The 27,080-nt window shown below is 44.1% G+C and overlaps 1 protein-coding gene across 2 annotated transcripts in view; it reads left to right on the top strand.

Moving 5' to 3' along the window:
* Positions 1-27,080, top strand: part of HECW1 (HECT, C2 and WW domain containing E3 ubiquitin protein ligase 1) — a 492,408-nt gene that overhangs the window by 206,203 nt on the left and 259,125 nt on the right. For both annotated transcript variants that reach the window (XM_042248727.2, XM_060415079.1), the window contains one exon: positions 23,207-23,531. In XM_042248727.2, the coding sequence (XP_042104661.1) occupies positions 23,207-23,531 (325 nt within the window). The remainder of the gene's footprint in view (positions 1-23,206; positions 23,532-27,080) is intronic.

Genomic DNA, 27,080 nt, shown 5'->3' with positions numbered 1-27,080 from the left:
TGATCATAGCTCAGTTTATACCCTGGAGAAAGTAAATTCAGTTTCATTTTATATTTATATGATTTATACATTTGTGTATTTCATTATATTTATAATTATTTAAAAGAATATTTCACAAAAATGCTGACAAATCATAAACTCTCAAAAATTGTCACTGTTTTTTTGTTACTACTCCAATTGGCAGATACGCAGAGTTTCTGTTTGCCACTCTTAAAATGTTTTGTATCCAATAGGAATCCAGACTGCCACCCCTAAAAGAAATATCTCTCACCTAGAATCACACCATTTAGCTGTGCTGGAAGGTTGTGGTTACAGTTAGAAAGCAATGGATAGGGTTCAGGAAGTTCCATGATGCTCCATAAATGCCTGCCATGAACACCCTGAACTTCCCATGGTGGTCCTTTAAGGTCTCCATACTAATTAAATGGGAAAATCAATAGATCTGCAAAGGATTTACAACCACGATGGCAGTAACAGCACTCCTTTATGCGCCCACTCAAAAGTTATTGAGTGATTTGCTGTGTCCCGGGCTTTAGGGAGATACAGTAGTGAACAAAACAGCCTTGACTCTCAGGAAGTGTGCCTTATAATGGAAGAAGATGGACAATGAACAAATGGAAGCATATTTGTTGGTCACTGATGCAAAGTGCTATGAAGAGAGTGCAGGGGAAGGTGAACGTGAGGAAAGAATGCTAGTTGCTTCAGGGCAATTAGGGATGAGTAGATGAGCAGGCGATGAGTGATGTTGGAACAGAGGCCTGAGGGAAGGGAGATGAAGAGGTGTAGGAAGAGCACCTTCTTCCCCTGGAGGAAGAGCACCCTGGCCAACAGAGCACAAAGGGTAGAGGCCCTGTGGCACCACTTTGATCAGTGGACTGGAGGAATAGCCATGAAGTTGTGCCTGCTGGAGCCGAGGGAGGAGGAGGAGAAAGATGGGAGCTGAGGTCAGGGAAACAGGGCAGGAGGATGGATCAGGGAGGTCTTAAAGGTTTTGAATTTAGACTGTGTGAGAAGGAAACTATGGAGGGCTTGGAAGAGTGGAATGCATACAATTTATATTTTTTAAAGATTGCTCTGGCTGCTGAGTGGGAAATAGAATATCAGTGGAGGGAGGAAGACCCATCAGTCTGGAGGAGACTCTGGCAGCTGAAGTTAGGAAGACCACAGTGAGGGCGGGTGAGAAGTTGTGAGAGGCAAAGCATATTTTGAAGCGAGCATTGTTGGGTTTAGGCCAAGTTGATCTGAGGTGTGAGCAGGAGCGGTAAGGATGTCTCCACATGTTCAGACTGAGCACCTGGAATAGTGGAGTCAGCATCTCCTGAGATGGGGAAGAGCAGACCAGGGGCTGGGTTGACCAGAGCTTGTTTAGACTTGCTGTGTTGGAAATGCCATTAGATATTCATGCAGATGCAGCTGGTTGGAAGGGGAAACCCACCAGCATTAGTCATATGATTTTACTCATGTTACAAATGGGGACACTCTCCCCATGTCTTTTCTCATCAGGAGTGTGTTATATTAACATCTTTCTCTTAGGGTTTAACATCTTCTCCTAGAGTTTCTCTTGAACCACCAGGACTGCTTTGTTAATGAGGGGAGGAGCAGGATTAGTGGATAGACTGTAGCAAAGGCTGATAGATGCTGGAGTCACAGATCTCCTGAAAATTGGATGTGTTGAGGTGACACTGTCAGAATTCAGTGGGCAGAGCAGGGAGGGAAGAACAAGGTGCCCATATGAATTTGGGAGGGGAAAAAAACAACAGGGAATTCTGGTAGTATTTTTCTTGCTTGATATTTTTTCTGGGAACATTATAATAAAGTTTTCCAAATCTTATTCTTGAGGATAAAATATGTATTTGGAGTAAATAACATTTTTGCTGGGAAAGGAAATACACAGACTAGAAGTCTAGGAGTTACAAGCGTGAGGTCCAAAGCTCCACTTTGCTGCTCTTTGTCTCTGGGACCCCAGGCAAGTCCCCCATCAAAGCCCAGCTTCTCCTCTGATGGGGACTATGATCTGTCTCTCTGGCCATTGCCACCAAGAGGATTATGTGGCATGACAGCTGAGAAGCCTCTTATAATTGACAAATGTTATGCAAAAACTTGCTATTATTATTCACCCACCTCTTCTATCAGAGTTGTTTTTCTAGAAGTTTGTGTCATCCCATTACCACCCATCCTTCCTGGAGAATGTATAATGGCATGTTCTCCCCTATCTGGGATAGTAAATTCCAAAGACAAACTCCTCTGCCCACATTTGAGGCTCCCCAAACCCGGCCCCAGCCTGTCTCTCCTGCCTTATCCTCACCTTCCAATTAGGTCAGTATTCTGGTGTGCTGGGCTTGACTGGATGCAGGCTTCATATGGACAGAACCTTCTGGTCTCTGTAGTTCACTGGTTTGTCCCATTGTCCACAACAGTGCTGGCTGGTAGCAGGCATTCAGCAAATATTGTCCAATGAAGGAATGGAACGCAGACTCCTAGGACTTGCTAAATGCTGTTCCTGTATAAATGGTAGCACCACCCAACAAGGTGGACATTCTGACCCCTTTCTTAGGCTTCCCTGATCTTCTTACTTGCCAGGAGTCTAGAATGGAAGAGAAAGAGGACCTGGAGACAGTTATTAAACCTGTTGGTGGATCAGGTGTGTACAGGATTGGCCTGGCCCATGGGTGGCACAGGAGAAGTGGGTGGGATGGTCATAATGTCCAGATCCCATATTGACAAGTGGCAGGTCCCTGCCAGTAGAGTATCCGTGAAACCCGCAGGGAGTATCCAGTGTATGAGGCAGCAGAAGGGAGTCTTGGGTGCAGCATCTGGGGGGACTGGGTGTTGACATGGTGGAGACCTGAGAGCTGATGGTAGGACTGAACTGCAGGGGCAGTTCCCTGTCCAAATAGAATGGCAGGACAAGGCAAGGACCCAGTTTCAGAGGACAAAGGAGAGATATGAGGTTTCCATCAAGATAAGAGTAAGAATACTCAATAGTGAAGGAGAAACTTCAACACTTTGGCCACCTGATGCGAAGAACTGACTCATTTGAAAAGACTCTGATGCTGGGAAAGATTGAAGGTGGGAGGAGAAGGGGATGACAGAGGATGAGATGGTTGGATGGCATCACCGACTCGAAGGACATGAGTTTGAGTAAGTTCTGGGAGTGGTAATGGACAGGGAAGCCTGGTGTACTGCAGTCCCTGGGGTTGCAAAGAGTCGGATATGACTGAGTGACTAAGCTGAACATGTACCATTGTCAAGAGCCCACCTGGGCCTATTACCTCACCTCAGTTTTCTTTAATTCTTACAACCATCTGGGGTAGTTGTCCAGCTGATGAAACTGAAGCTCAGAGGAAGGAAACGTTAGGCCTTTCTGGCTGAGCATAGCTGACTTATGACTGCATCACTAGTCACTGATACAGCCACCACTTTGCATAGGGGTGTCCTGATCCAAAGCAGGTGCTCTTGCCTCCATATCATGTGGTCCCAGGGAACCAGCCACAGTCACAGGGAGCCAAGGTGGAGATAAGTTACTAGAACAACCAAAGCCCAGATAATAACCAAGTTACAAGGTCACAGCAGAATAGAAGCAAACTGGATTTCATGCTGCATCACCAAATTTCCCCACTAAGGACTAAGCATAGGAGTGGTTCAGAGCCTCAGAAGGAGCTCAGGGTACCACCAGTAATAAGAGGAGTGCTGGAGTACAGAGCTGGGCAGGTTGCTGATCTTGGATAACACTCTCCTCCACCCAGCCCTCTTCATGCCACCCTGTGCTCTTCTTTGACTTTGCCGTAGATGCAGGAAACACCTCCCAGGGAGTTGTGGTTGCTCTGCATTCAGCTCAACTCTTCTGTTAGTACGAGGTAAACTTGGGAAGTTTGTATCAAAAATGCTATATTGCCGGCATCTCCACCTTCCCAAAGTCTAGTCCTCAATCTTGAGCATCTCGTGCTTTAGGGCACTCTCCAGAACTAAAATGAGTTCTCTGGTAGGGCAGTGAGATTTTGTTTCTCTAAATTAGGAACAACTTTAAGTGCATTATATAACCCAACTTTAAACCCAGAGGGAAAAAGTCTAACACACATTAAAGGAGAAGCCTCTTGGCGCCAGCTGGCCAAAACGTATTGCTGCATCTCCCATGTCCTCAGATGCTCGGGTACTTTGCACACTTCCCTCATCTCTCTTTGAAAGCAACATGCACATCCACACAGGTGACGAGACCACAAGAGGGGAAACCTTCAAGACAATGGCAGCAGTCCTACAGCCAGCCTTTCTGGGGCTTGCAAGTGGGTGGTGGGAGGGAGGATGTTTCTGAGAGAGCATTTTCTGGGCAAAGAGGAGTGAAATGACTCAGAGAAATTCTCAGGGGTTGGCTGTCACTGTTGCTGTAAAGCTAGCTCCTTCCAGTCCTGTGAGAAGCAGCCTTATGTAAGGCTAAGCCAATGCAGGTTCGTCCCTTCACTAACACCTGGCTCTTTAATCCCCAATCCCAGTCCAGCTTTGGCCATAGCAACCAGCCAAAGGAAGAGGAGGTCAAGTCTTATTTTGTTGAATCAACTGAAGTTTGGAGGGCCTTCCCACGTGGCTTGGATTGTAAGGAATCTGCCTGCAATGCAGGAGACCTGAGTTCGATCCCTGGGTCGGGAATATCACCTGGAGAAGGGAATGACTACCCACTCCACTATTCTTGGAGAGGGCCAGTGATTTGTTTAGGATGACACAGCAGGTGGAAGAGTATTTAGGCCCAAGTCAGTCTGACTTCAGAAGCATTTTGCTCCAATACCTAGCCTTTATACTAACTGGGAAGGACGTTCCCTTGTTCTGCCATCTTGGGTGCAGGCAGCAGGATTGACTGAGGAACATACAGGCACGGCCCCTAGATCAGCCCCTTCTTGGAGGTGAGGCTTTCCATAGAATGCAGGGAGGCGGCCAGAGGCAAGAGGGAGCCTGGATGATTGGTGGAGGAGGATGTCTATGTCACACACGTATTTTCCAGCCTCTCTAAAGACTTCCAGATCAACCTTTGTTTCTATTCAGTTATCTCTCCATCTCATAGCCCATAGTCAGTAAATAGCATCTACATCTCTCCATCTCAGTCAATAGTTTCTACATCCCTTCGGTGAGAGAGAAACAAAGTGATAGCAAGCCTATTCATACCAGACAAACAAAAGGAGATCCACTAAATCAGTTTTAAATATTAATGCCATCTGTGACATCACCACATTGGTTTTTTAAATTAATTTTTATTGGAGTACAGTTGTTTTACCATGTTGTTAGTTTCTACTGTGTAGCAAAATGAATCAGCTCTACATATACACACATATTGTTTTTACGTATTTTTAAAATCCCAAATCTATAAATGAAATAATGCTTTTGACTTGAACATTTTCACTAATACATGGTCATGCCAGCTTAATAGCATTACTTTTAATGGAGAAAAGTTCACTTCAGTCGCTCAGTCGTATCCAACTCTTTGCGACCTCATGCCTCTAGGCCTCCCTGTCCGTCACCAACTCCCGGAGTTTACCCAAACTCATGTCCATTTGAGTCAGTGATACCATGTAACCATCTCATCCTCTGTTGTTAGAGCAATCTAAATTTCTAAAAATAGAATTAGTGTGATGATTATTATGAATATATGTTAAAATATTGTAACTTTGAAATTTACGTGATATATTTTTAATAAGGGGAAATCTTATATATTGTAACAGCTAAATGTAAAAACCAGAATGCAAAAATATGTGTTGTCAACCATCTAACAAAATGCATAAATAGAAAAGGAAGGACATATTGGCAAATGACCACTCTGGTGTTCTCTGTGTGGCAAAGTTAAGGAGGCATGAATTTAAAACTTTTTAAATTTAAATTTAAACATAATTTAATTTTTAATTTTTGCATATTTTTCAAACTTTTAGCATGCTTCTTTTAAAAAAATTTTTGCCACATCCCTTGGCATGTGGGACCTTAGTTCCCCCACCAAAGATCAAATCCACGCCCCTTGTATTGGAAGATAGAGTCTTAACCACTGGATCGCCGGGATTAAGTCCCAGCATGTATCTTTTTTATACTCAAAAGTCTGAACTCAGAATTTCCTCAAGTGCTTAGAATTTGCAGAATGTGCCTCAGCTTTCCTTGATGCCCAGGAAAGGCTGTGGGCATGGTCTGCCCAGTGGCAAGGGCAAGGTGTTGTGGTCCTTACAAGACACACCCACATGTTTGACTTTGAGGTCAGCAGCACAGCCATTGACACCATGGGGCAGCTCCAGCTAAAAGAACTGCTGGAGACAGTCTCCACGCTCATCCACCACTGGTGCTGTCAGGTCCAGAGCAAACTTTTCTGTTACTTTCACTCGACAGCTAAGGTGTGTGGCCCCTCTGACCACTCTAGGTCAAGAAATGAGGCCAGATGTGAACTAAAGCTTGTGAATCCATTTAGGAAAAAACTGTTCCAAGGTTCTTCCTGGCACCTCTCAAGATGCTGCAGCCCTCAGGATGTGCTTGGCAACCTCAGTAGCTCTGCTTCTGGCTGGAAACTGCCTCCTTCTCCATCCTTTGCTTCGCCAAGTCTGACCCATGCCTTCAAGGCACTTAATACACAGTTGTTGCTAAAATATCCCAATAGCCAGCTCCTCTTTGCAGCTTTCTGTGATCACCACCCATTAGAGATAGTGATGAATGCTTCTGGGGGGATTAAAATACAGCTACCTGAACCCCATCCCAGTCTGCTGAATCAGAATCTCCACGAAGGTGGGTCATTTGTTTTATTTTTAATTTTGCTCATACAGTCAGATTTTTCTGCCTCAGTTGTCTTGACTTGAGTCCAGGGATCATGTCTCAAACAGCTAGCACAGACTAACCAGACTACATATTCAGTGGACATTGTTAAAGAGAATTGAATTATATACAATTGAAGCAAGGGCACAGTGCAGTCCTGGTATTTAAGTCCTTGCCAAAATGCCACAATAACTTTTGTTTGTTTATTTCTGACACTTCCTAATGAGCAGATGGAAACATGTTAATTATAGAGATTGCTTTTCATCATCTTTCAGATGTTTTTTGCATCCTCTGAAGCAGAGGCTGTGTGGAACTAGCCTTTTTGTTGTGTGTGGCCGGTATTCTCTAGGGATAGTGCTGCAGAGGCGGCCAAGAGGAGAAATGGTTCAGGTATACTCAGCAGGAGCCAATCACTGAAATGGTTTGCAGGGCTTTCCAATCACCAGTCCCAGCAAAGATTCTTCATACCTCCTCCTCTGCATAGGTAAAAATGAAAATTGCTACCCAGATTTTGATGGTTTCTCAAGATGGGGGAAGTGTTTTCTTCGCTACATGAGGAGCTGCACGGGGTTTGGCTCCAGGCATCCTTCTTCAGTGTGTTGATAATGTGTCCACTGAGGGACTTCCCTGTTGGTGGTCCAGTGGTTAAGGCTCCAGACTTCCACTGCAGGGGCCATGGGTTCAATCCCTGGTTGGGGAATTACCATCCCACATGCTGCATGGCATGACCAAAAAAATCCCCCAAATATACAGTTGTGTGTTTTTTTTAATCCAGTTTAAATATATGTCCATTGAAGCATATAAGAAATAGAGTCATTCAGTTCAGTTCAGTCACTCAGTCGTGTCTGACTCTTTGCAACCCCATGAACCGCAGCACACCAGGCCTCCCTGTCCATCACCAACTCCTGGAGTCCACCCAAACCCATGTCCATTGAGTCGGTGATGCCATCCAACCATCTCATCCTCTGTCATCTCCGTCTCCTCCTGCCCTCAATCTTTCCCAGCATCAGGGTCTTTTCAAATGAATCAGCTCTTCGCATGAGGTGGCCAAAGTATTGGAGTTTCAGCTTCAAAATCAGTCCTACCAATGAACACCCAGGACTGGTCTCCTTTAGGGTGGACTGATTGGATCTCCTTGCAGTCCAAGGGATTCTCAAGAGTCTTCTCCAACACCACAGTTCAAAAGCATCAATTCTTCGGCCCTCAGCTTTCTTTATAGTCCAACTCTCACATCCATTCATGACCACTGGAAAAAACATAGCCTTGACTAGACAGACCTTTGTTGACAAAGTAATGTCTCTGCTTTTGAATATGCTGTCTAGGTTGGTCATAACTTCCTTCCAAGGAGTAAGCATCATTTAATTTCATGGCTGCAGTCACCATCTGCAGTGATTTTGGAGCCCCCAAAAATAAAGTCAGCCACTGTTTACACTGTTTCCCCATCTATTTGCCATGAAGTGATGGGACCAGATGCCATGATCTTCGTTCTGAATGTTGAGCTTTAAGCCAACTTTTTCACTCTCCTCTTTCACTTTCATCAAGAGGCTTTTTAGTTCCTTTTCACTTTCTGCCATAAGGGTGGTGTCATCTGCATATCTGAGGTTATTGTTACTTTCTCCTGGCAATCTTGATTCCAGCTTGTGCTTCCTCCAGCCCAGCATTTCTCATGATGTACTCTGCATATGAGTTGAATAAGCAGGGTGACAATATACAGCCTTGACATACTTCTTTTCCTATTTGGAACCAGTCTGTTGTTCCATGTCCAGTTCTAACTGTTGCTTCCTGACCTACATATAGGTTTCTCAAGAGGAGGTCAGGTGGTCTGTTCTCTTTCCCATCTCTTTCAGAATTTTCCACAGTTTATTGTGATCCACACAGTCACAGGCTTTGGCATAGTCAATAAAGCAGAAATAGATGTTTTTCTGGAAAAAAACAGAGTCATTAGAAAGTAGTAATGCAGAGTTTTTCTAAGAAAACTCAAACTGGGTGAGATTTAAAGTGCATGTCCTGGATCCTTTATATTGTGGCTGGGTAAGCACCATCCCCACCCCACCCCCCGACTCCAGCCCTGAATTTATATTCTTCTCAGTAACTCCTATGGCAGTTGAGTATGAAATATTCTATAGACTATCTTGGACTGTTGTTAGTTTTTAATATGAGTGTGAGCTGGTTTTCCAGGGCAGATATAAACCATAGCTTGTACTCTAATTCATATTCCAGTATTTGACATGTGCATTGGTTGACTTAATGACTAAATAAATGGAGTTTGTCTGGGAAAGGCACTGTTAGCAGTTTAAAGCCATTCTGACATGTGGCTTTAATGACCTTGGAATAATTTTATTAAAGCAAGAGTAAAATGCTGGCCTCTGACTGTGGGTCATAATTAAGCTACCAAATTGGAGTCTGTCACTTCCCAGGACTAGTGTGGATGAGACTGCTGCTGCTGCTGCTAAGTCGCTTCAGTCATGTCTGACTCTGTGCAACCCCATAGATGGCAGCCCACCAGGCTCCCCTGTCCCTGGGATTCTCCAGGCAAGAACTGGTTGTCTGCAAAGAATAAAACTAACATCTTGAAAGTATATGCACTTAAGACTCCTTAGCATGTACCTGTGCCTCTTGCTTCCTCAGAACTAATGTTTCGTCTTGAACAGCCTTTCAAAAACCTGAATTACTTCATTTTCTCATTTTCCTTTTAATTCTGCTGTCTCTTGGGTCTTTGCACAAAACCTTCAGGAGCACTTTGAAGGGCAGCCCAGGCAGATGACAGACTGTCTGTTGCTGCCACCCCACCAAGTGAAGGCTGTGCCTGCTGCTCCCTCATCCCTGGAAGGATACAAAACTTTCATCTCCGATGTTTTCTGCCTACACGGTAAAATGGAAAATTAGAGATGTTATCTGAATAATTAATTCCAGCCTCAAAAGAAAAAAAAAAGCTGAAATATCTAGATTGTTGAGACTTCTGCATTTCTATTTGTCTGAGTGTAGGAAGCTTTTCTTGTGAGTAATTGAAGTGGCAGTGAGGGCCCTGAATATATTACTCTATCACTGAGACTCAAAACTTCTAGACATCAGCTTCAGAGTGAAAACTGTCTTAGCCAATTGATAATCATCTAGTTTGCTTCCTGGGGATGGCTACAGAGAGTCAAATTAACTTGTATTAAATTTTATGTAAATCCATACCGTACTATTGAGCAAAGATTTCCCCGTGGTCAGGAACCAGTGGGATAAGCCCTGGAATTTGTCATTTCACTGTGGCAGCTGTAGCTTTTGTGGATCACAGACAAGCACTGGTGACAGTCCCAGGCATACAAACAAAAAATACAACTATGAAAAAGCCATTCCCTTTTTCTACCCTGTAAAATGAAAAATGCTCTAAATCCCAGCAGACTGCAGCACTTCCCCATGTGTTCATAGAAGGCAATGGCACCCCACTCCAGTACTCTTGCCCAGAAAATCCCATGGACGGAGGAGCCTGGTAGGCTGCAGTCCATGGGGTCACAAAGAGTCGGACGCGACTGAGCAACTTCACTTTCACTTTTCATTTTCGTGCTTTGGAGAAGGAAATGGCAATCCACTCCAGTGTTCTTGCCTGGAGAATCCCAGGGACGGGGGAGCCTGGTAGGCTGCCGTCTATGGGGTCGCACAGAGTCAGACACTACTGAGGCGACTTAGCAGCAGCAGCAGAACAATCAAACAAATTAATCAATGTGACCGATTAATGTCAGAAGGGACTTTTTCTGTAAAGTCTGTTAGAGAATTTCAGTAGTAAGTGTGATGTGAGTGCGTTTGCATGGTAGTCGCTATATTTCTTTTCTCCACTGGTTGATTTTCCTTCCTCTCACTTCAGCTGTCCCAATCATTTTATCCTAAATTGCTGAAGATAGGCCTCATTCTTTTTTAATAGTCCTGGCTCCTTCTTATTTCCTTCTTCTTCCAAAGATAACTCTTAATTTAAACCATCTCTGCTGGCCTCCCTCTTATAGCCTGGGTGCTGAGATGGCACAGTGTGCAGTGGGTAAGAGAATGAGTGACAGTTGAGGACCACAGGCGAGAAATATCACAGGAGTGACCACAAGGATGACAGGAAAGAAACTTGGGAAGGAACATATCACCCAGGGTGTGAGCTTGCCGCTGCTCTCAAGGGAGGCAGAGGATGGATATGAAACAGAGAGAGAGAGAGACCAGATGTGTTTCACTTACATTACAAAATCATAAATAGTTTACTGTTCATTTCTGCTCTAAGTTGTCTTCCAAAAGTGGTTTTATTGTTGTTGTTCAGTTGCTAAGTCATATCCAACTCTTTGCAACCCCATGAACTATAACATACCAGGCTTCCGTGGCCCCCACCATCTCCCAGAATTTGCTCAAACTCATGCATGAGTCAGTGATGCTATCCAACCATCTCATCCTCTGCCATCCCCTTTTCCTCCTGCCCTCAATCTTTCCCAGCAACAGGGTTTTTTCCAATGTGTCAGCTCCTCACATTAGGTGGCCCAAGTATTAGAGCTTCAGCTTCAGCATCAGTCCTTCCAATGAATATTCAGGGTTAATTTCCTGAATATTTGATCTCCTTGCTCTCCAAGGGACTCTTAAGAGTCTTCTCCATCACCACGATTATTAACAGCTGAATTTGTATCAGCTCTGGATGTGTTCTTCCCAGGCATGTTGATAAGAGAAGGAAAACACTGCTTCTGGTCCTGTTCCTCTGTGTCCTGATGACAGGCGACCATGACTAGGTTCACGGCCCTAGTGACTGGCTCCTTTGTTAGAGCTAAAGTCCAAGATGGTGCCTTCCTATCAGAGTCCCGACAGGTGATCTGAAAAAGCAGTGCGGACAATCTCCCACTCCTGAGGTGACAGCTGTACAACATCCATCTGCCCTTCTGATAACTTCCCTTAGTAGCTTGGCAGGGACTTCTGTCAAGTTACTCCTGAAGGAAGTTGTTCAGTAGCATTTCACAACATTTGTGAAAGCACAGTGGAGGTGAGCCCCCTACTGTATCTTCTCCTATCTCCAGAAGGGCTCACTCTCCCCAAAAGAAACACCCCTCTTCTTACCTTGGTGCATTTGGCCTTTAAGTCAGTCTTGTCTCTATTTTAGTTCCATCCTTCCCCACTGCTCCTGCCCCAGGCATCCTGCCTCTGACACACAGGTCTTCTTCCTGTCCCCTGAATATGTGTGGGCAGTCTTTAAAGCACTCATGCCTTTGTATATGTTTATTTTGCCTAAATTAAACTTTCTCCCCTTCTCCCTGAAGTCTTAATTTCCTTCCTCATCAGACAAAACAAATAGTTCTCGTCCTGTCATTTGATCCTTCTAAATTTATTTGTCACCCTGTACTGAAATTACTGCTCATGCATCTTTCTTACCACAAGATAGTAGCCAGCCCAAAGATTACAAATACAGTATGTTCCAGAAAGTCTAATTTGCTCTGTATTGATGTGTTGGGCAAGCTTTGCAAATGAAGAGTGAAAAAATCTCGAAATGTACTTCTCTTGATTAGTTCTGACGAGCAAATTATTCTGGAGCACATGCTACTAAATGACGCAGAGTTTTCCAACAATAAAATTAGGCACAAGTACCATGCGTCGTAGGATGTGCCACATGGTACATGACACTCCTGTGCTCTGGGATGCATGTGAGATCCTAGTAGAAGCAGGCCACGGGATACCTCTGTGGTCTCTGTAGCCGTGCCTTCGGATTGCTCTTTATTTACACACCCCCTCGAGGACCCAGGATGTACCTTGTTCATTTCCCTCTCCTCCTCTCACAGTGAGATTCAGCGCCTGCTTTGCAGATGTACCGAGGGTTTAGACTTCAGGGACCATCTGACTGGTGGAGCTTCTCCATCCATGTGGACTTAACTTTCAGAGTTGCTGTACCACAGGCTTCCCCAGACACAGCAGGTTTCTTGCTCTCCTCCTCATTGCTATAGAATGATGCTTCTAAGTTGAGCAAATTGTATTATTTCCTAGATCAAATCTCTGCTGTGGCTCACCATCCTCCAAGGGAGGAGGTTGTTTGTCTTGGTGTGGCATGGAGACCCTGCCTGCCGCTCTTCCAGCCATGCTGCCTGACTCTCTGGCCAGTGCCCGGGAGAAGCTCTGCTGAACCTAGAAGCACACCAGGCTTTTCTGCAAAGCTGTGTCTTTACACACTGAGTTTCTTCTGCCTGGATTGCAGTTCTCTCCATCCTTGCCTGGCTGGTGACATTCCTACTGCTCCTTCCAAAGACAGCGTCACTGTTCCCCCACCTGGAAAGTCCTTCCCAGCATCCATCTCCCTTCCACGGGGGTCCCTGCCCACCTCTCCCTTGTCATTGTGTCATAGTTGACTGCTTAAATGTCTGCCACCTGTGCAAAACTCTTGGAGGAGAGGAGTACTGTTTCATTTATCTCTCTCATCTCATCTCATCTCCATTCTCAATACTGAGCATGGCTTCTAATATATAGTAATGACTCAATAAACATGGAGTCTTTGGGATCAAGGAAAGGAGAAGAAAACCAAGAGCCAAGTTTACTGAAAAATCCACCCAACTGGCCAGGTCCAACCTTCCAGGGGTGGAAGATTTTAAAAGAGAGTATCTATACAGCACTCCGAAGCTTCACAGTAATCACTTACTTTGGAGTATTAACTCCAGTATGTGTGCAAACTTAGCCCCTCATTTGAAACCCTACTGAAATGTCCTTCTTACATCTATATTCATTGTCTGGCTGTGTTGCCTATTAGCTGCCACATCTAATCAGGATCATGAAAATAAGAGGGAAACCTCCTCACATTTTCCACAAGCCTGATGTCCCTTCTGAGAGAGGAAGGCCCTGGGTTCCCTCATGGCTCTGTCACTCACCTACTGAGGTCAGGAGTGGCTGCTGCCCTTCTGGGGACCTCTGCTTCCTACTGGGGAGGACAGGACCTCCTACAACCCATTTTAGGGGTCTGGGTGACTCAATCCCATGGTCATATTTGGGAGACAGGAATGTAGCCAAGCAGCGGCCCTGGGTACATGTGTGATGGAGAGACACCGTCACACACGTCATTGGCTCAGCTGCCCTGTGGAGTCAGGAGAAGAGATGCAGAGTCAGGATGTTCCTCGTGGCTGCCTAGCACTGGATGCTGAGAAGATTGGACATGCAGACATTCGGCTCCCCTCCACTTCGAGGGGCCTCCCGAGGGGTCAGCAGTGTCCCTGGGAACTTGGATGGCCCAGCCTGGCCTGACCACTGTGGTTCTGGGAGATGAAGTATTAGGTTTTCTCCTGCAAGCATCAATAGGTAAAGAAGGAGCTTTACCAACATCTGTTAGTATGGGACCCTCCTGAGGAAGAAAAAGCCCTATTTAGCATTGGAAAGGGAAGGACAGGAATGTTTTTCATATCTGGGCATGACCATTCATGTTCTGTCTCTGTCATTTGTCTGTTCTGTCTCTTTCCGTTCACACACACACACACACGCACACACACATAGGAATACCACTTTCAATGACCTTTCTCTTTAATGTAGAACAAAATGAAGCACCAGAGATCAGGGATTTCTTGCAAACACCGCAGGAAGCTTCCCCGCCCTTCCCCAAACTATCTCCTAACTGCCTTTCTCCCCATCCACTGTTTCACTCATACAAACCGCCCAGATTTTGACAGCTTGGTTCTTGAATGCCTCCAAACATAAACCTCCATAGAGACACAAAGCTTCATCAAGAAATTCCAGACTTGACGGAAACAGTGAAGGGCACACACCCAACAAAGCGTGGCAGGGCGTCCTGGTCACCCATCTTAGGCACAAGCAGAGAGAAGGCATCTGGCCCACAAACAAACCCCTTCCTCCCCAGTCAGTGGGGCCCCAGAGAAGTGGGGATGGGACTGTTAACTCTAATCAGTGTTTTGTTGGACTTCATTGTCGGTGATAAGGCTTTACGTGTTCCTAAAAGAAGGGGTTGACTGTCATTTTAACCAGTTAAAATCCCAGCTTCCTATGTGGATATTCCCTGGCTTGGCTTGACTTGCTTGTTAAAATCTTCTCTGCCTTGTGTTCCCTTTCAGCCGACAACGTATGGGATTCTATTTCTTCTTTCAAGAAAAAGAGCCCACACAATTTAGTTTATGTAACTTTGTGATATTTTTCTGCACAACGGCCAGCACAAAAGATGGAGTTTTCAACACATGGCTTTGAGACTAAAAACATTTTGGAGGCACAGTTTCAGGGATGGGTGCCCAGCTGCTGAAGATGATGCTATTGCAGCCACCTCCCACTCTTCCTCCTCAGACAAGCCCAGCCGTCTGGTGGGGTCAGGGCCACCTCAGCCCCGCACACCCACCTCTGTCCCACAGCCTCACTCACAACAGCACAGGTAGGAACGTACCGGCAGGATTCAGGTCTTGGGATATAAAATGGGAGAAGGGACCTCCCTGGGGGCCATATTTTGTCTCATTCTCAAGCCTCGCTTCTGACCAATGTCATTTGAAAACCAATAATACGGGGGATTATGGGCACAAAGTTGTGTGTTTGAGATGAAAGAGGCACTGAGTTAAGTTCCTGAGAGCAGGGAAGAGAGCACACATCATGGACTCAAGACAGAGGAGGCAGGTGTGTCCCAGTCTTCGTCACCTACATGCCCGTTCATTCATTCATTCATTCATTCACTGCATCCTTACCCAGCACTACCTTAGTTGGAAATGCAGACCTAAAAGAACTGGGCAGGGACCGCACCATCTTGGTGCCTACATCCTAGTGAGTGAAGTGAAAGTAAAAGTTGCTCAGTCATGTCCAGCTCTTTGAGACCCCATGGACCCAACAGTCCATGGAATTCTCCAGGCCAGTATACTGGAGTGGGTAGCCTTTCCCTTCTCCAGGGGATCTTCCCAACCCAGGGATCGAACTCAGGTCTCCCACATTGCAGGCGGATTCTTTACTAGCTGAGCCACAAGGAAAGCTTCTACATCCTAGTAGAGGGACACTAATAAGAAGTAAGTTAACAAGATAGTTACAGAGAGAACATGTCTGTAAGGCTCTGGTTTATTCGCATTATCAAGGAAAATAATAAACAGTCTATAATAGGAATGGAAAAGAGTTTTATTTGAGCCAAACTGAGGACAGCGTCTCAGACAACTCTGAGGAACTGCTCCAGAGAAGCATGGCTTTAAGCATAATTTTCTGTCTCATCAGAACAAAGAACATCAAACAAGTCAGGGTACATCCCTTCAAAGTGTTCAGAAAAATAGACCAGCACGTACATAGCCAGTCAGTATGACCTTAGCACCTGGGAAGGGAGTCTTGTAATGGAAGGAGTACCAGCAATGGCATCCCAGGAAAGAAGGCATTTAATCTTTACTTTTAAGATAGACATTCTTTATTTCTGGTCAGTGAACATTTTTCTTTAATAATTAAAGCAGATGTACAGTGTATGTTTGATAGGCCACAAACTGGCTGTTCTAGTTACTATGAAATTTAAGTTCACTCATGTACGAGCCAGAATGATTTCCTCATACCTCAATATGTGAAATTTTATTTTATCAGCATCAAGGCCAGAGAGCGAGATGGAGGATAAAGAACAGACACTGAGTTGAGAGCAAGAGGTTTGGGGCCTCAGGAGTGCAATAAGCGAAGGGGACTTTTGAATGTGGTCAAAGCACATAGCAGAACCCATCCATTCAGCCCTTAATATACTCTGTATTATGACCTCAGCTTTCATCAAAGACTTGTCCAAGCAATCTGCCGCTACATTTGTGATTTTAAGAAAAGATATTCATTTATGATATTGTTTACCACATCATGCAGTGTTTCCTACATAAAGTTGAATATGAAGCATCTTACAACTCAGAGGGAAAAAAAATATTCTCATATTCTGATTGTGAGAATTACATTTTCCTTTATCATTTTGACTGCCAAGAATCTCAGAGGAGAATCTAAGTCTCAATTACCGCAACTATATCTTCCCATGTTATAATTTGAAGAGAGTGCATCCGAGTGATCAAAGTGCCGACTTATAATCACATTGTTGTTGTTCAGTTGCTAAGTCGTGTCTAATACTTTGTGACTCCATGGACTGCATCTTGCCAGGCTCCTCTGTCCTCCACTATCTGCCAGAGTTTGCTCAAATTCATGTCCATTGCATCGGTGTTGCTATCTAACCATCTCATCCTCTGCTGCTCCCCTCTTCTTTTGCCTTCGATCTTTCCCAGCACTGGGGCCTTTTCCACTGAGTCGTCTCTTCACATCAGGTGGCCAAAGTATTGGAGCTTCAACTTCTGCAACAGTCCTTTCTGTGAATATTTAGGGTTGATTTCCTTCAGGTTTGGCTGTGGTTTGCCCTCCTCACAGTCACATAGACTGGCTCAAATCCCTACTTCCTGCTGCAAGAAGTGCGACTTTGACATTGTTTATTAACTATTAAATATCTGAGCTGGATTTCTCACCAACATGGAAAGAGTGATACTTACTACGATTTTAATGAGATAATGTGCCAAGTTCCAACCATAGAGTAAATGCTCCTAATATTATTATCCTTTCTTATTGTTACTTCCCAATTTCTATCTGGCTTATATTTCCCTATTTCCATCTACATTTCTTTTGTTGTAAATTTTCTCAAATCCACTGCAGAAAGAAATATTATATAATTTTTTTGAGTTCCATTACCCGCCTGATGGCATAACAAGAGCTGAGGATAGGATAAAAAAGCTTCAGGCATCTACTTGCTCAAAATCAAATCTATTCATGAACTCGAAAAACTCTCATGTTCTTTCTTCCTGCTAAATAATGCCAGTTTCTATAACCTCAACTTGTATGCTCTAATGAAGTTTCCTTCAGGGCCTGTGTTTTTCAGTCACAGTTTTTGATTTCTAAGTGTAGAGGTGCATATTAAGAATCACTTTCTCTCTTCTAGATGTCTTTTGTCCACTTTCTTTTCGTTTCTGAGACAGCATTCACTCATAGCTTTATATTCCAAAACAGAAAAGCTATTAATGACTCTGTCAGTTAGAAATTGACACAGCCAAATCTTTTGTCTCCCTATGTTCTTCAAAAAACCAAAAAAAAAAGATGTACATAGTAACTTGTTCCTTCCCTAGAAGTGATGTTTTTTGCTTCTAGGATTCTGTCTCCTCCTGGAAGGTTGTTTTTTTTTTTTTCCGCTGTTGTTCTATAATGCATACTAAGCAGATTAAACACACATGGCCTATTCCAAGATTTAAAAAAATAATAACTGAAGAATACAGCTTAATGCAAAACATTTCAACAATGATGAATTATTTAAGTCAGAAAGTGAAACAAGTAAACATTATTAGATCTTCTGTGACAAATGGGAAATAAGCCAACAGATGGAATCGCACTCCCTATGAAGCAGGACATGATATGATCAGATTGTTTTTAGTGCTCACTCATTGGACCTCTTTTACAAGGGTCAATTAAAATATATGCTTAGCATAGCCCATAACTAGGGCTATAATTAGAAAATTACAATGTTACTGAACCAATAATTAGAAAACTGCAATGTAACTGAAATTGTTACTAATATTCTATGGTTTCCTTATCGGTGTCTACTGCCTATTAAGAATGTAAGAGAAGATAAGTGACATTTGAATTACTTGATGGAATGGGAAAAAAACTGGGATACAGTTAGTAATGTGGTTAACCTCTCTGCATCTGTTGAGTGAAGGAACTAAGAGAAAGAAGGGGAAGATTTACCTTAGAGATGAGGAAGAATTGTGAGGTTATAAATATTGGAATTGCTGTTACGGAAAGAGTGGTCTTTTATCCAGGGCTATTTAAAACGGGACAGATGCTCATCTCTCTCCCACAGTTCAGATGTGAGCAGAGAGTGATTAAACTGCTTCTTCTAGCCGGATGTGTCTATAGTTTAAACTAGAACACGTATGAAAATCCTGGGGGGACATGGCCACAAAGAAATGACATGTTGGAAATCAGCCATCCACCTGCTGTATTCCAGAGCAGCTGTGTGAGTCTTTAACAAAACACCTGTTTAGGAAATGATGGCATAGAGTCTGACATTAGCCTTCTTCCTACATAACTGTTTGTCTCTATATTTTTCCTTCTCCGCACTATCTACTACTAACATCACATCTTTCTGTATTTTACATTATTAGTCATTTTAAGCTCTTTATGGAATAAGAAGGGACTTCATTGAGTAAAATAAATTCTATTAAAGTTTTTAGCCCTTGTGTGTGTGTGTGTGTGCGCGCCAGATGTCATGCAAGTTCCAGGAGATATAAAGAGCGGTAAACACTGGCCTCAGGCACTTCATAGCTTAGGGCACCACACAGGTCAACTAGAGATAACACAGTGAGTATCCTTACAGGGAAAATGAGATTCCTGTGGGATCACAGAGTAGAAAGCCCCTCTCTCTTGGGAATGGGGAAGGCTGTAAGGAGAGGTTACAGCAGAGTGCTGGAGCATAACCTCAAAGCAGAATATAAATCCTTCCTACAAGCATGAGTGAGGGGAATGTGGACAGAGCTGGGGTGAGGTGAGGGGGTACAGCCTTCAAAGAGCAGCGCCGAAGTTGTCCTTCTAATCCAAGGAAAATGCCATTAATTCCAATCTAGTAAATTAATGAGAAACATCTTCCTTGACTAACGTTTCTTTCTGTGTTTTTGTTCCCACCATGTGGATGGTGTAAACTGGTGTAATTTGACAGTGTCAGGAGACTTGCCTGGTTTCCAGGGAATTCTAATTAAAAATACCACAGCAGAAGTCTTCAATGAAAGCAAAGTACTCTGTAATCTTCCTTGAGCCCTGACAGGACATAGATAAAAATCTCTCAGCCTCAACATGAATGCAAAAAAAAAATTCCATTCAAACAGTAACATGACAAACAAAGGGAAGTTTGTTTTGTCTTTTTTTATTTTTACCCACAAAGCAAAAGGAAGATCTATCCAAAGACTGGTAGATATGACACCTTTCCAAACATGCTGGCCTGTTCAGTGTTTGCGGTGTCAGTTTTTTAAGAGGAAACCTGGAAGGTCATAACTAGGAATGAGCTGAAGGTCTGCTGTTGAATGAATGTTAAGTGTGAGGATCTGAGGACCTGTGTGAGGACCCTTGGCCAGTACGAGAGGCTCACTGACTACCCGGGACCTCCGTTTCAGTGGTGCTTTCTTACTAAAACAATGCTGGTAGTGTTTCAGTAGTAGATGCTTATTTATTGAGCACTTACTATAGTAAGAGCTTTATTTGCATTTATCTCATTAAATTTTGACCGCAACCCATTTATAGATGAGGAAACGGAGGACTAGAGAGATAAGTAAGTTGTCCAGGGATACACAGCTTGGAACCTGGAAAGTGATGCTCCAGAATTGCCCATTGTTTGGTCTGACTCATAATTATATACTTGATTATCTCATTTAATTCCAAGTCATCTATTTCTGCTTTATTGACTATGCCAAAGCCTTTGACTGTGTGGATCACAAGAAACTGTGGAAAATTCTGAAAGAGATGGGAATACAGACCACCTGACCTGCCTCTTGAGAAATCTGTATGCAGGTCAGGAAGCAACAGTTAGAACTGGACATGGAACAACAGACTGGTTCCAAATAGGAAAAGGAGTACATCAAAGCTGTATATTGTCACCATGCTTATTTAACTTATATGCAGAGTACATCATGAGAAACGCTGGACTGGAAGAAACACAAGCTGGAATCAAGATTGCCGGGAGAGATACTAATAACCTCAGATATGCAGATGACACCACCCTTAGGGCAGAAAGTGAAAAAGAACTAAAAAGCCTCTTGATGAAAGTGAAAATGGAGAATGAAAAAGTTGGCTTAAATCTCAACATTCAGAAAACGAAGATCATGGCATCTGGTCCCATCACTTCATGGGAAATAGATGGGGAAACAGTGCAAACAGTGTCAGACTTTATTTTTTTGGGTTCCGAAATCACTGCAGATGGTGACTGCAGCCATGAAACTAAAAGACACTTACTCCTTGGAAGAAAAGTTATGACCAACCTAGATAGTATATTCAAAAGCAGAGACATTACTTTGCCAACTAAGGTCCATCTAGTCAAGGCTATGGTTTTTCCTGTGGTCATGTATAGATGTGAGAGTTGGACTGTGAAGAAGGCTGAGCACCGAAGAATTGATGCTTTTGAACTGTGGTGTTGGAGAAGACTCTTGAGAGTCCCTTGGACTGCCAGGAGATCCAACCAGTCCATTCTGAAGGAGATCAGCCCTGGGATTTCTTTGGAAGGAATGATGCTAAAGCTGAAACTCCAGTACTTTGGCCACCTCATGCGAAGAGTTGACTCATTGGAAAAGACTCTGATGCTGGGAGGGATTGGGGGCAGGAGGAGAAGGAGACGACAGAGGATGAGATGGCTGGATGGCATCACGGACTCGATGGACGTGAGTCTGAGTGAACTCTGGGAGTTGGTGATGGACAGGGAGGCCCGGAGTGCTGCGATTCATGGGGTCGCAAAGAGTCAGACACAACTGAGCGACTGAACTGAACTGAACTGAGTCATTTTGTGTGTGTGTGTCTTTTTTTAAATTAGACTGTAATTACTTTACAATGTTTTGTTAGTTCCTGCTGAACAACAGAGTGAACCAGCTGTATGTATACATATATCCCCTTCCTCTTGGACTTCCCTCCCAGCCCTCCATCCCCCGCCTCCAGGTCATCACAGAGCATCGAGCTGAGCTACCTCTGTTACGCATCAGCTTCTCACTAGCTACTTTACACGTGGCAGTGAATATGTCGGTGCTGCTCTCTCAATTTGTTTAAATCTCCATGATAACACTATAAGATTCTATTGGTGCACATAAAGTACATGTAAACTGAAGAAAGGTTACACACCAGAGCAACCTTCCTTATTTTGGAGGCTTTACAAAAGTCTCTGAGCAAAGTCCCCTGTACAATGATCAGGTTCCGGTGATCCTCCTGGAACTGTCTGGAAGAGCCAGGGTGCCTGTGAGGTGGGCTGTTCATGAGCTGTTCCTGAGCTCAAGGCTGTGCCTGTGTTCCTGAGAAGTGGACTGGTTTCCAGGCAACACCGTGGTCCATCTATTTTCATACTGTTGCAGGGACAAACATTAGAAAGAAAAAAACAAAAAAGACATATGGTACCAATAGTGTGATAAGATGCTTTCTGAAGCCTGGCTTCTCTGCCAATAGTAATTCCATGGTTACCACCAGTGGGGCTAGAAAAAGTCCCAACAAGAGACTCAGATGATGAATAAATAGGCCTGACATATGGCCATTAAGGCCCAAGATTCCAAATACCAACACTGTCCTTAATCAGGTTAATAAACTTTTTACAAGTGCCCTGATCTTTGAAGATGGAAAAAATATGGACCCAAATTACTGCTAAATAGACTTATATCATCAAGAGTAGACTGGTGCTGAGTCTGGTCCTCCTGGCTGGTTAACAGAAACTCAATAACTCGCATTTGATGGATGTGTATAATAAGTTACAGTCCTGGGATCTAAACTGCATGATGTAACACATTTTAAGACCTTAATCTTCTCTTCTTAAAAACAAAAGCGCTATTAGTTGTACAACAGCACGTTCTTTTATAGGCAGGAACCCCCAAAATGTACATTTAAATCCCAATTGTAGTACACTTTGATGAAATAAAAATCACCCCTGCTTGTTTCAAAAAAGAATCCTTCATTCCAATTCTACAGAATGCCCCTTCCCCCTGTTTTCGAAGCCATCTGCAGCAAAACAATCATGTTACTGGTCTGTATCAGCTCAGCTAGTTTGAAATGCTCCAAGTTGTAAACAATAAAAAAAAATGCGTTTTTTTCCTTATCAGATACAATATTTTCTACAGTATTAGCTCTAAGGGAGACATGGTCTTCTGAGGTTGGATTTTAGTGAAAACTGCAGTGTTTGAAGATTACTAGGATATCTGAGATCCTTGATAGGCATTTCAGGTGGTACAGTGACCTGCCGTAGAATGAGGGTTGTAAATGAAAGACAGTGACTGCCTCCCCCAGCAGAGACAGCCTCTGATTCTGGGTTGTGTGTAGGGTCTCAAATGCCACAGAGATCACTAAAATGTGCCGTGATAATACCATCATTTACTGTAGAGAAAGGTAAAATTGGATCCAATTGAATTTAGCCAGAGAACTCAAGAGATGGCACTTTGGGGGCAGTCACACTGCAGGGTCATTCTGTAGACATTCCTGGCCTTCTGATACCAAGCAGGCTGGAGGGACCTGAGGGAGGCGGAGACCCCAGCAGAGCAAGGAAAGGCATGGCCCCTTGGTGAGTGTGTATTTCGTTCTTGCCTTCCCCACCTGAACCCAGAGCTACCACTTTGGCCCCCCCAAAAAATGCTCTGGCTCTATTTCAAATCTTCCTAAAAGGGCTGCCCTCTCCCTGCTGGCATCCCCCAACCCAGCCTCCCTTCCCTGTTAAGACGATGACTGACTATGGAGCCAGCATCTCCCGCCCCTGCTGACTGTCTGTTTGCCCCCACAGAATCTGTACCAGAACAGGTTCTTAGGCCTGGCCGCCATGGCATCTCCATCTAGAAACTCCCAGAATCGACGCCGGTGCAAGGAGCCACTCCGCCATAGCTACAATCCAGGCCAGTACCACAGTGTGGCCATCAGGACTGGCCCCCATGGTGCCGGCACCATCCCCCGCTCCACCAGCGACACTGACCTGGTCACCTCGGACAGCCGCTCCACGCTCATGGTCAGCAGTTCCTACTACTCCATAGGGCACTCGCAGGACCTGGTGATCCACTGGGACATCAAGGAGGAAGTGGATGCTGGGGACTGGATCGGCATGTACCTCATTGGTGAGTAGAGCAGTGCTTAGTGCAGAAGTAATGGTCAGAGCACGGTGGTTCAGGCGTTCAACAAGTATGTAATGCATATTTCACTTTAAAGGATGCTTTACTGTGTCAGTAAACAGGATCATTTCATTAAAGTGCACGATTCACAACTGAATGTGTTATATGCCAAGAAGACCGCACATGAAGGCATCACTTCCCACTTATATTCAGTGGCAGAGAATTGGGAGATAGCAGGGCAGGATGTAGCTGGACACAAATGTCATCATCATTGCAACTATATATTTGCTCTTCTACTTATGAGTGAGTGAATATGAAAAGCTTGATTTTAAAGTGAAAGTGTCATTTTCTCAGTCGTGTCTGACTCTTTGTGACCCCATGGACTGTAACCTGCCAGGCTCCTTTGTCCATGGAATTCTCCAGGCAAGAATACTAGAGTAGAGAGCCATTTCCTTCTCCAGGGGATCTTCCTGATGCAGGGATGGTACCCAGGTTTCTTGCATTGCAGGCAGATTCTTTACCATCTGAGCCGCTAGGGAAGCCCTGTTTTTAAATCCATTTGTTTATAAGTCCAGAGCAATACAATATATGCAACCAAGATATGCACATATATGTGGAGTAATTTCAGCTTAGTTTTCAACACTTAGTTTAGTTCAGTCACTCAGTCATGTCTGACTCTTTGTGACCCCATGGACTGCAGCATGCCAGGCTTCCCTGTCCATCACCAGCTCCTGGAGCTTGCTCAAACTCATGTCCATTGAGGCAGTGATTCCATCCAACCATCTCATCCTCTGTCATCCCCTTCTCCTTCTGCCTTCAATCTTTCCCAGAGTCAAGGTCTTTTCCAATGAGTCAGTTCTTCATGTCATGTGGCCAAAGTACTGGAGCTTCAGCTTCAGTCCTTCCAATGAATATTCAGGGTTGATTTCCTTTAGGATTGACTGGTTGGATCTCCTTGCATTCCAAGGGACTCTCAAGAGTCTTCTCCAACACCACAGTTCAAAGCATGAGTTCTTCAGCACTCAGCTTTCTTTATGGTCCAACTCTCAAATCCATACCTGCCTACGAGAAAAACCATAGCTTTGACTATATGGACCTTTGTTGGCAAAGTAATGTCTCTGCTTTTTAATGTGCTGTCTAGGTTGCTGCTGCATATGGACTTTTGTTGGCAAAGTGATGTCTCTGCTTTTTAATGTGCTGTCTAGGTTAGTCATAGCTTTTCTTCCAAGGAGCACGTGTCTTTTAATTTCATGGCTGCAGTCACCATCTGCAGTGATTTTGGAGCCCAAGAAAATAAAGTCTTTCACTGTTTCCATTGTTTCTCCATCTATTTGACCAGAAGTGATGGGACTGGATGTCATGATCTTTTCTTTCTTTTTTTTTCTTTCGAGTGTTTCCATGGGGCTCTAGTGAGCTGTAGTAAAGGATTAACCTTTCCTTTTAGAGTAGCTTGCACCCTTCAGTTTTGCCACATTCTCCTTTCTGCTCATCTCTACTTTAATTATGATGGTTACTTGTTTAACACCTTAGACAATTAGATTGTTGACCCCAGATCTGTTTTTTTCTTTTTCTTTTTTATTGTTCTTGAGTAACTGGTTTAGTCGCTAAGTCATGTCTGACACTTGCAACTTCATGGGCTAGGGCTTTCCAGGCTCCTCTGTCCATGGGATTTTCCAGGCAAGAATACTGGAGTGGGTTGCCATTCCCTTCTCCAGGGGATCTTCCTGACCTAGGAATCGAAGCTGGGTCTCCTGCATTGTAGGCAGATTCTTTACCAACTGTGCTATGAGGGAAGCCCTCTTGAGTAATAATTATCAAAGTTTATAATTGTACAGTATTGAGAAGTATTAGAACAAAATCCAGTTATTGGAAGACAATTACTTTACAATATTGTGTTGACCTCTGCCACACATGAACACAGATCAGCCACAGGTATACATATGTCCCATCCCTCCTGAACCGCCTCCCATCTCCCACCCTATCCCACCCCTCTGCTGCTGCTGCTGCTAAGTCGCTTCAGTCATGTCCGACTCTGTGCGACCCCATAGACGGCAGCCCACCACGCTCCCTCGTCCCTGGGATTCTCCAGGCAAGAACACTGGAGTGGGTTGCCATTTCCTTCTCCAATGCCTGAAAGTGAAAAGTGAAAGTGAAGTCGCTCAGTCGTGTCCGACTCCCAGCGACCCCATGGACTGCAGCCTACCAGGCTCCTCTGTCCATGGGACCTTCCAGGCAAGAGTACTGGAGTGGGGTGCCATTGCCTTCTCCGATCCCACCCCTCTAGGTTGTCACAAAACACTGGATTGAGCCCCCTGTTTATAAGTTGATATAGTCACTATGGAGAACAGTATGGAGATTTCTTAAAAAACGAGAAATAGAACTACCATGCATACGTGCATGCTAAGTCCCTTCAGTCATGTCCAATTCTTTGCAACCCTATGAACTGTAGCCCACCAGGCTCCTCTGTCTGTTCTCCAGGCAAGAATACTGAGCAGGTTGCCATGCCCTGCGGAAATCTTCCTGTCCCAGGGATCAAACCCACATCTCTTACATCTCCTGCATTGGCAAGTGGGCCCTTTACCCCTAGCACCATCTGAGAAGCCCTAGAACTATTATATGACCCAACAATCCCACTGCTGGATATATACCCTGAGAAATCCATAATTGAAAGAGACACATGTACCCCAATGTTCACTACAGCACTACTTATAATAGCTCAGGCATGGAAGCAACCTAGATAGCCACTGACAGATGAATGGATACAGAAATTGTGGTACAGATATCCAATGGAATATTACTCAGCTATAAAAAAGAACACATTCGAGTCTGTCCTAATAAGGTGGATGAACCCAGATCTGGTTTTGAATCAGCTCTTTACAGCTGTACCTTCCTGCAGTGATGTCAATGGCATTTATTTCTCAAGTCAAGGAATAATTGGAGTAGGAGCATGGCAGAAGAGAGGTGGAAGCCTTCATCCATGGGAAGAGATGAAAGAATCTGGAGCTCAGCCCTAGATCAAGGCTGAGGTGTAGACCTGGGGTAGTTGTCCCTGAGAGTGGAAGAATTCACTCAGGGACTGTATGTAGAAATAAAGCACCAGAAGGTCCCTATCAGAAAGAGAGAGAGGCAGAGGAGGAACTCAAAAAGAAGGTGGAGGTTCGATAGAGAGGTAGGACAAGGACTTGGCAACCACATCATAGAAGATGAGAGAGGGGGTGTTTGAGGAAGGGAGAGTCAGCAGTATTGAGTGTCCTGCAACTCCATGAATGAACAGAATCTGGTGTTAACATGACATTTCGACTGAGACAAAAGTAAACACAGCGCATCCTCTTGAGAATCTCAGTTTGACAGTTTGTTCTTCCCACAGTAGAACACATATATAACTGTGAAGCGATTTAATGCAAAATGCCAACACTTTCAGTGGCATAGCATTTCAAAAACAACTTCCACGTCCAAAATTATCTGTGAATCTTTAAAGTTCATTATTTGTGAGTCCTTAGTAACTCATCTGCCAGATTCACGGTGCCTTGCCAAAGAGCAAATCATAGAGATCAA

The sequence above is a fragment of the Ovis aries genome, chromosome 4 (assembly GCF_016772045.2).
Source record: "Ovis aries strain OAR_USU_Benz2616 breed Rambouillet chromosome 4, ARS-UI_Ramb_v3.0, whole genome shotgun sequence".
Classification (NCBI taxonomy): Eukaryota; Metazoa; Chordata; class Mammalia; order Artiodactyla; family Bovidae; genus Ovis; species Ovis aries.
This window is presented reverse-complemented; position numbering and strand designations above follow the sequence as displayed.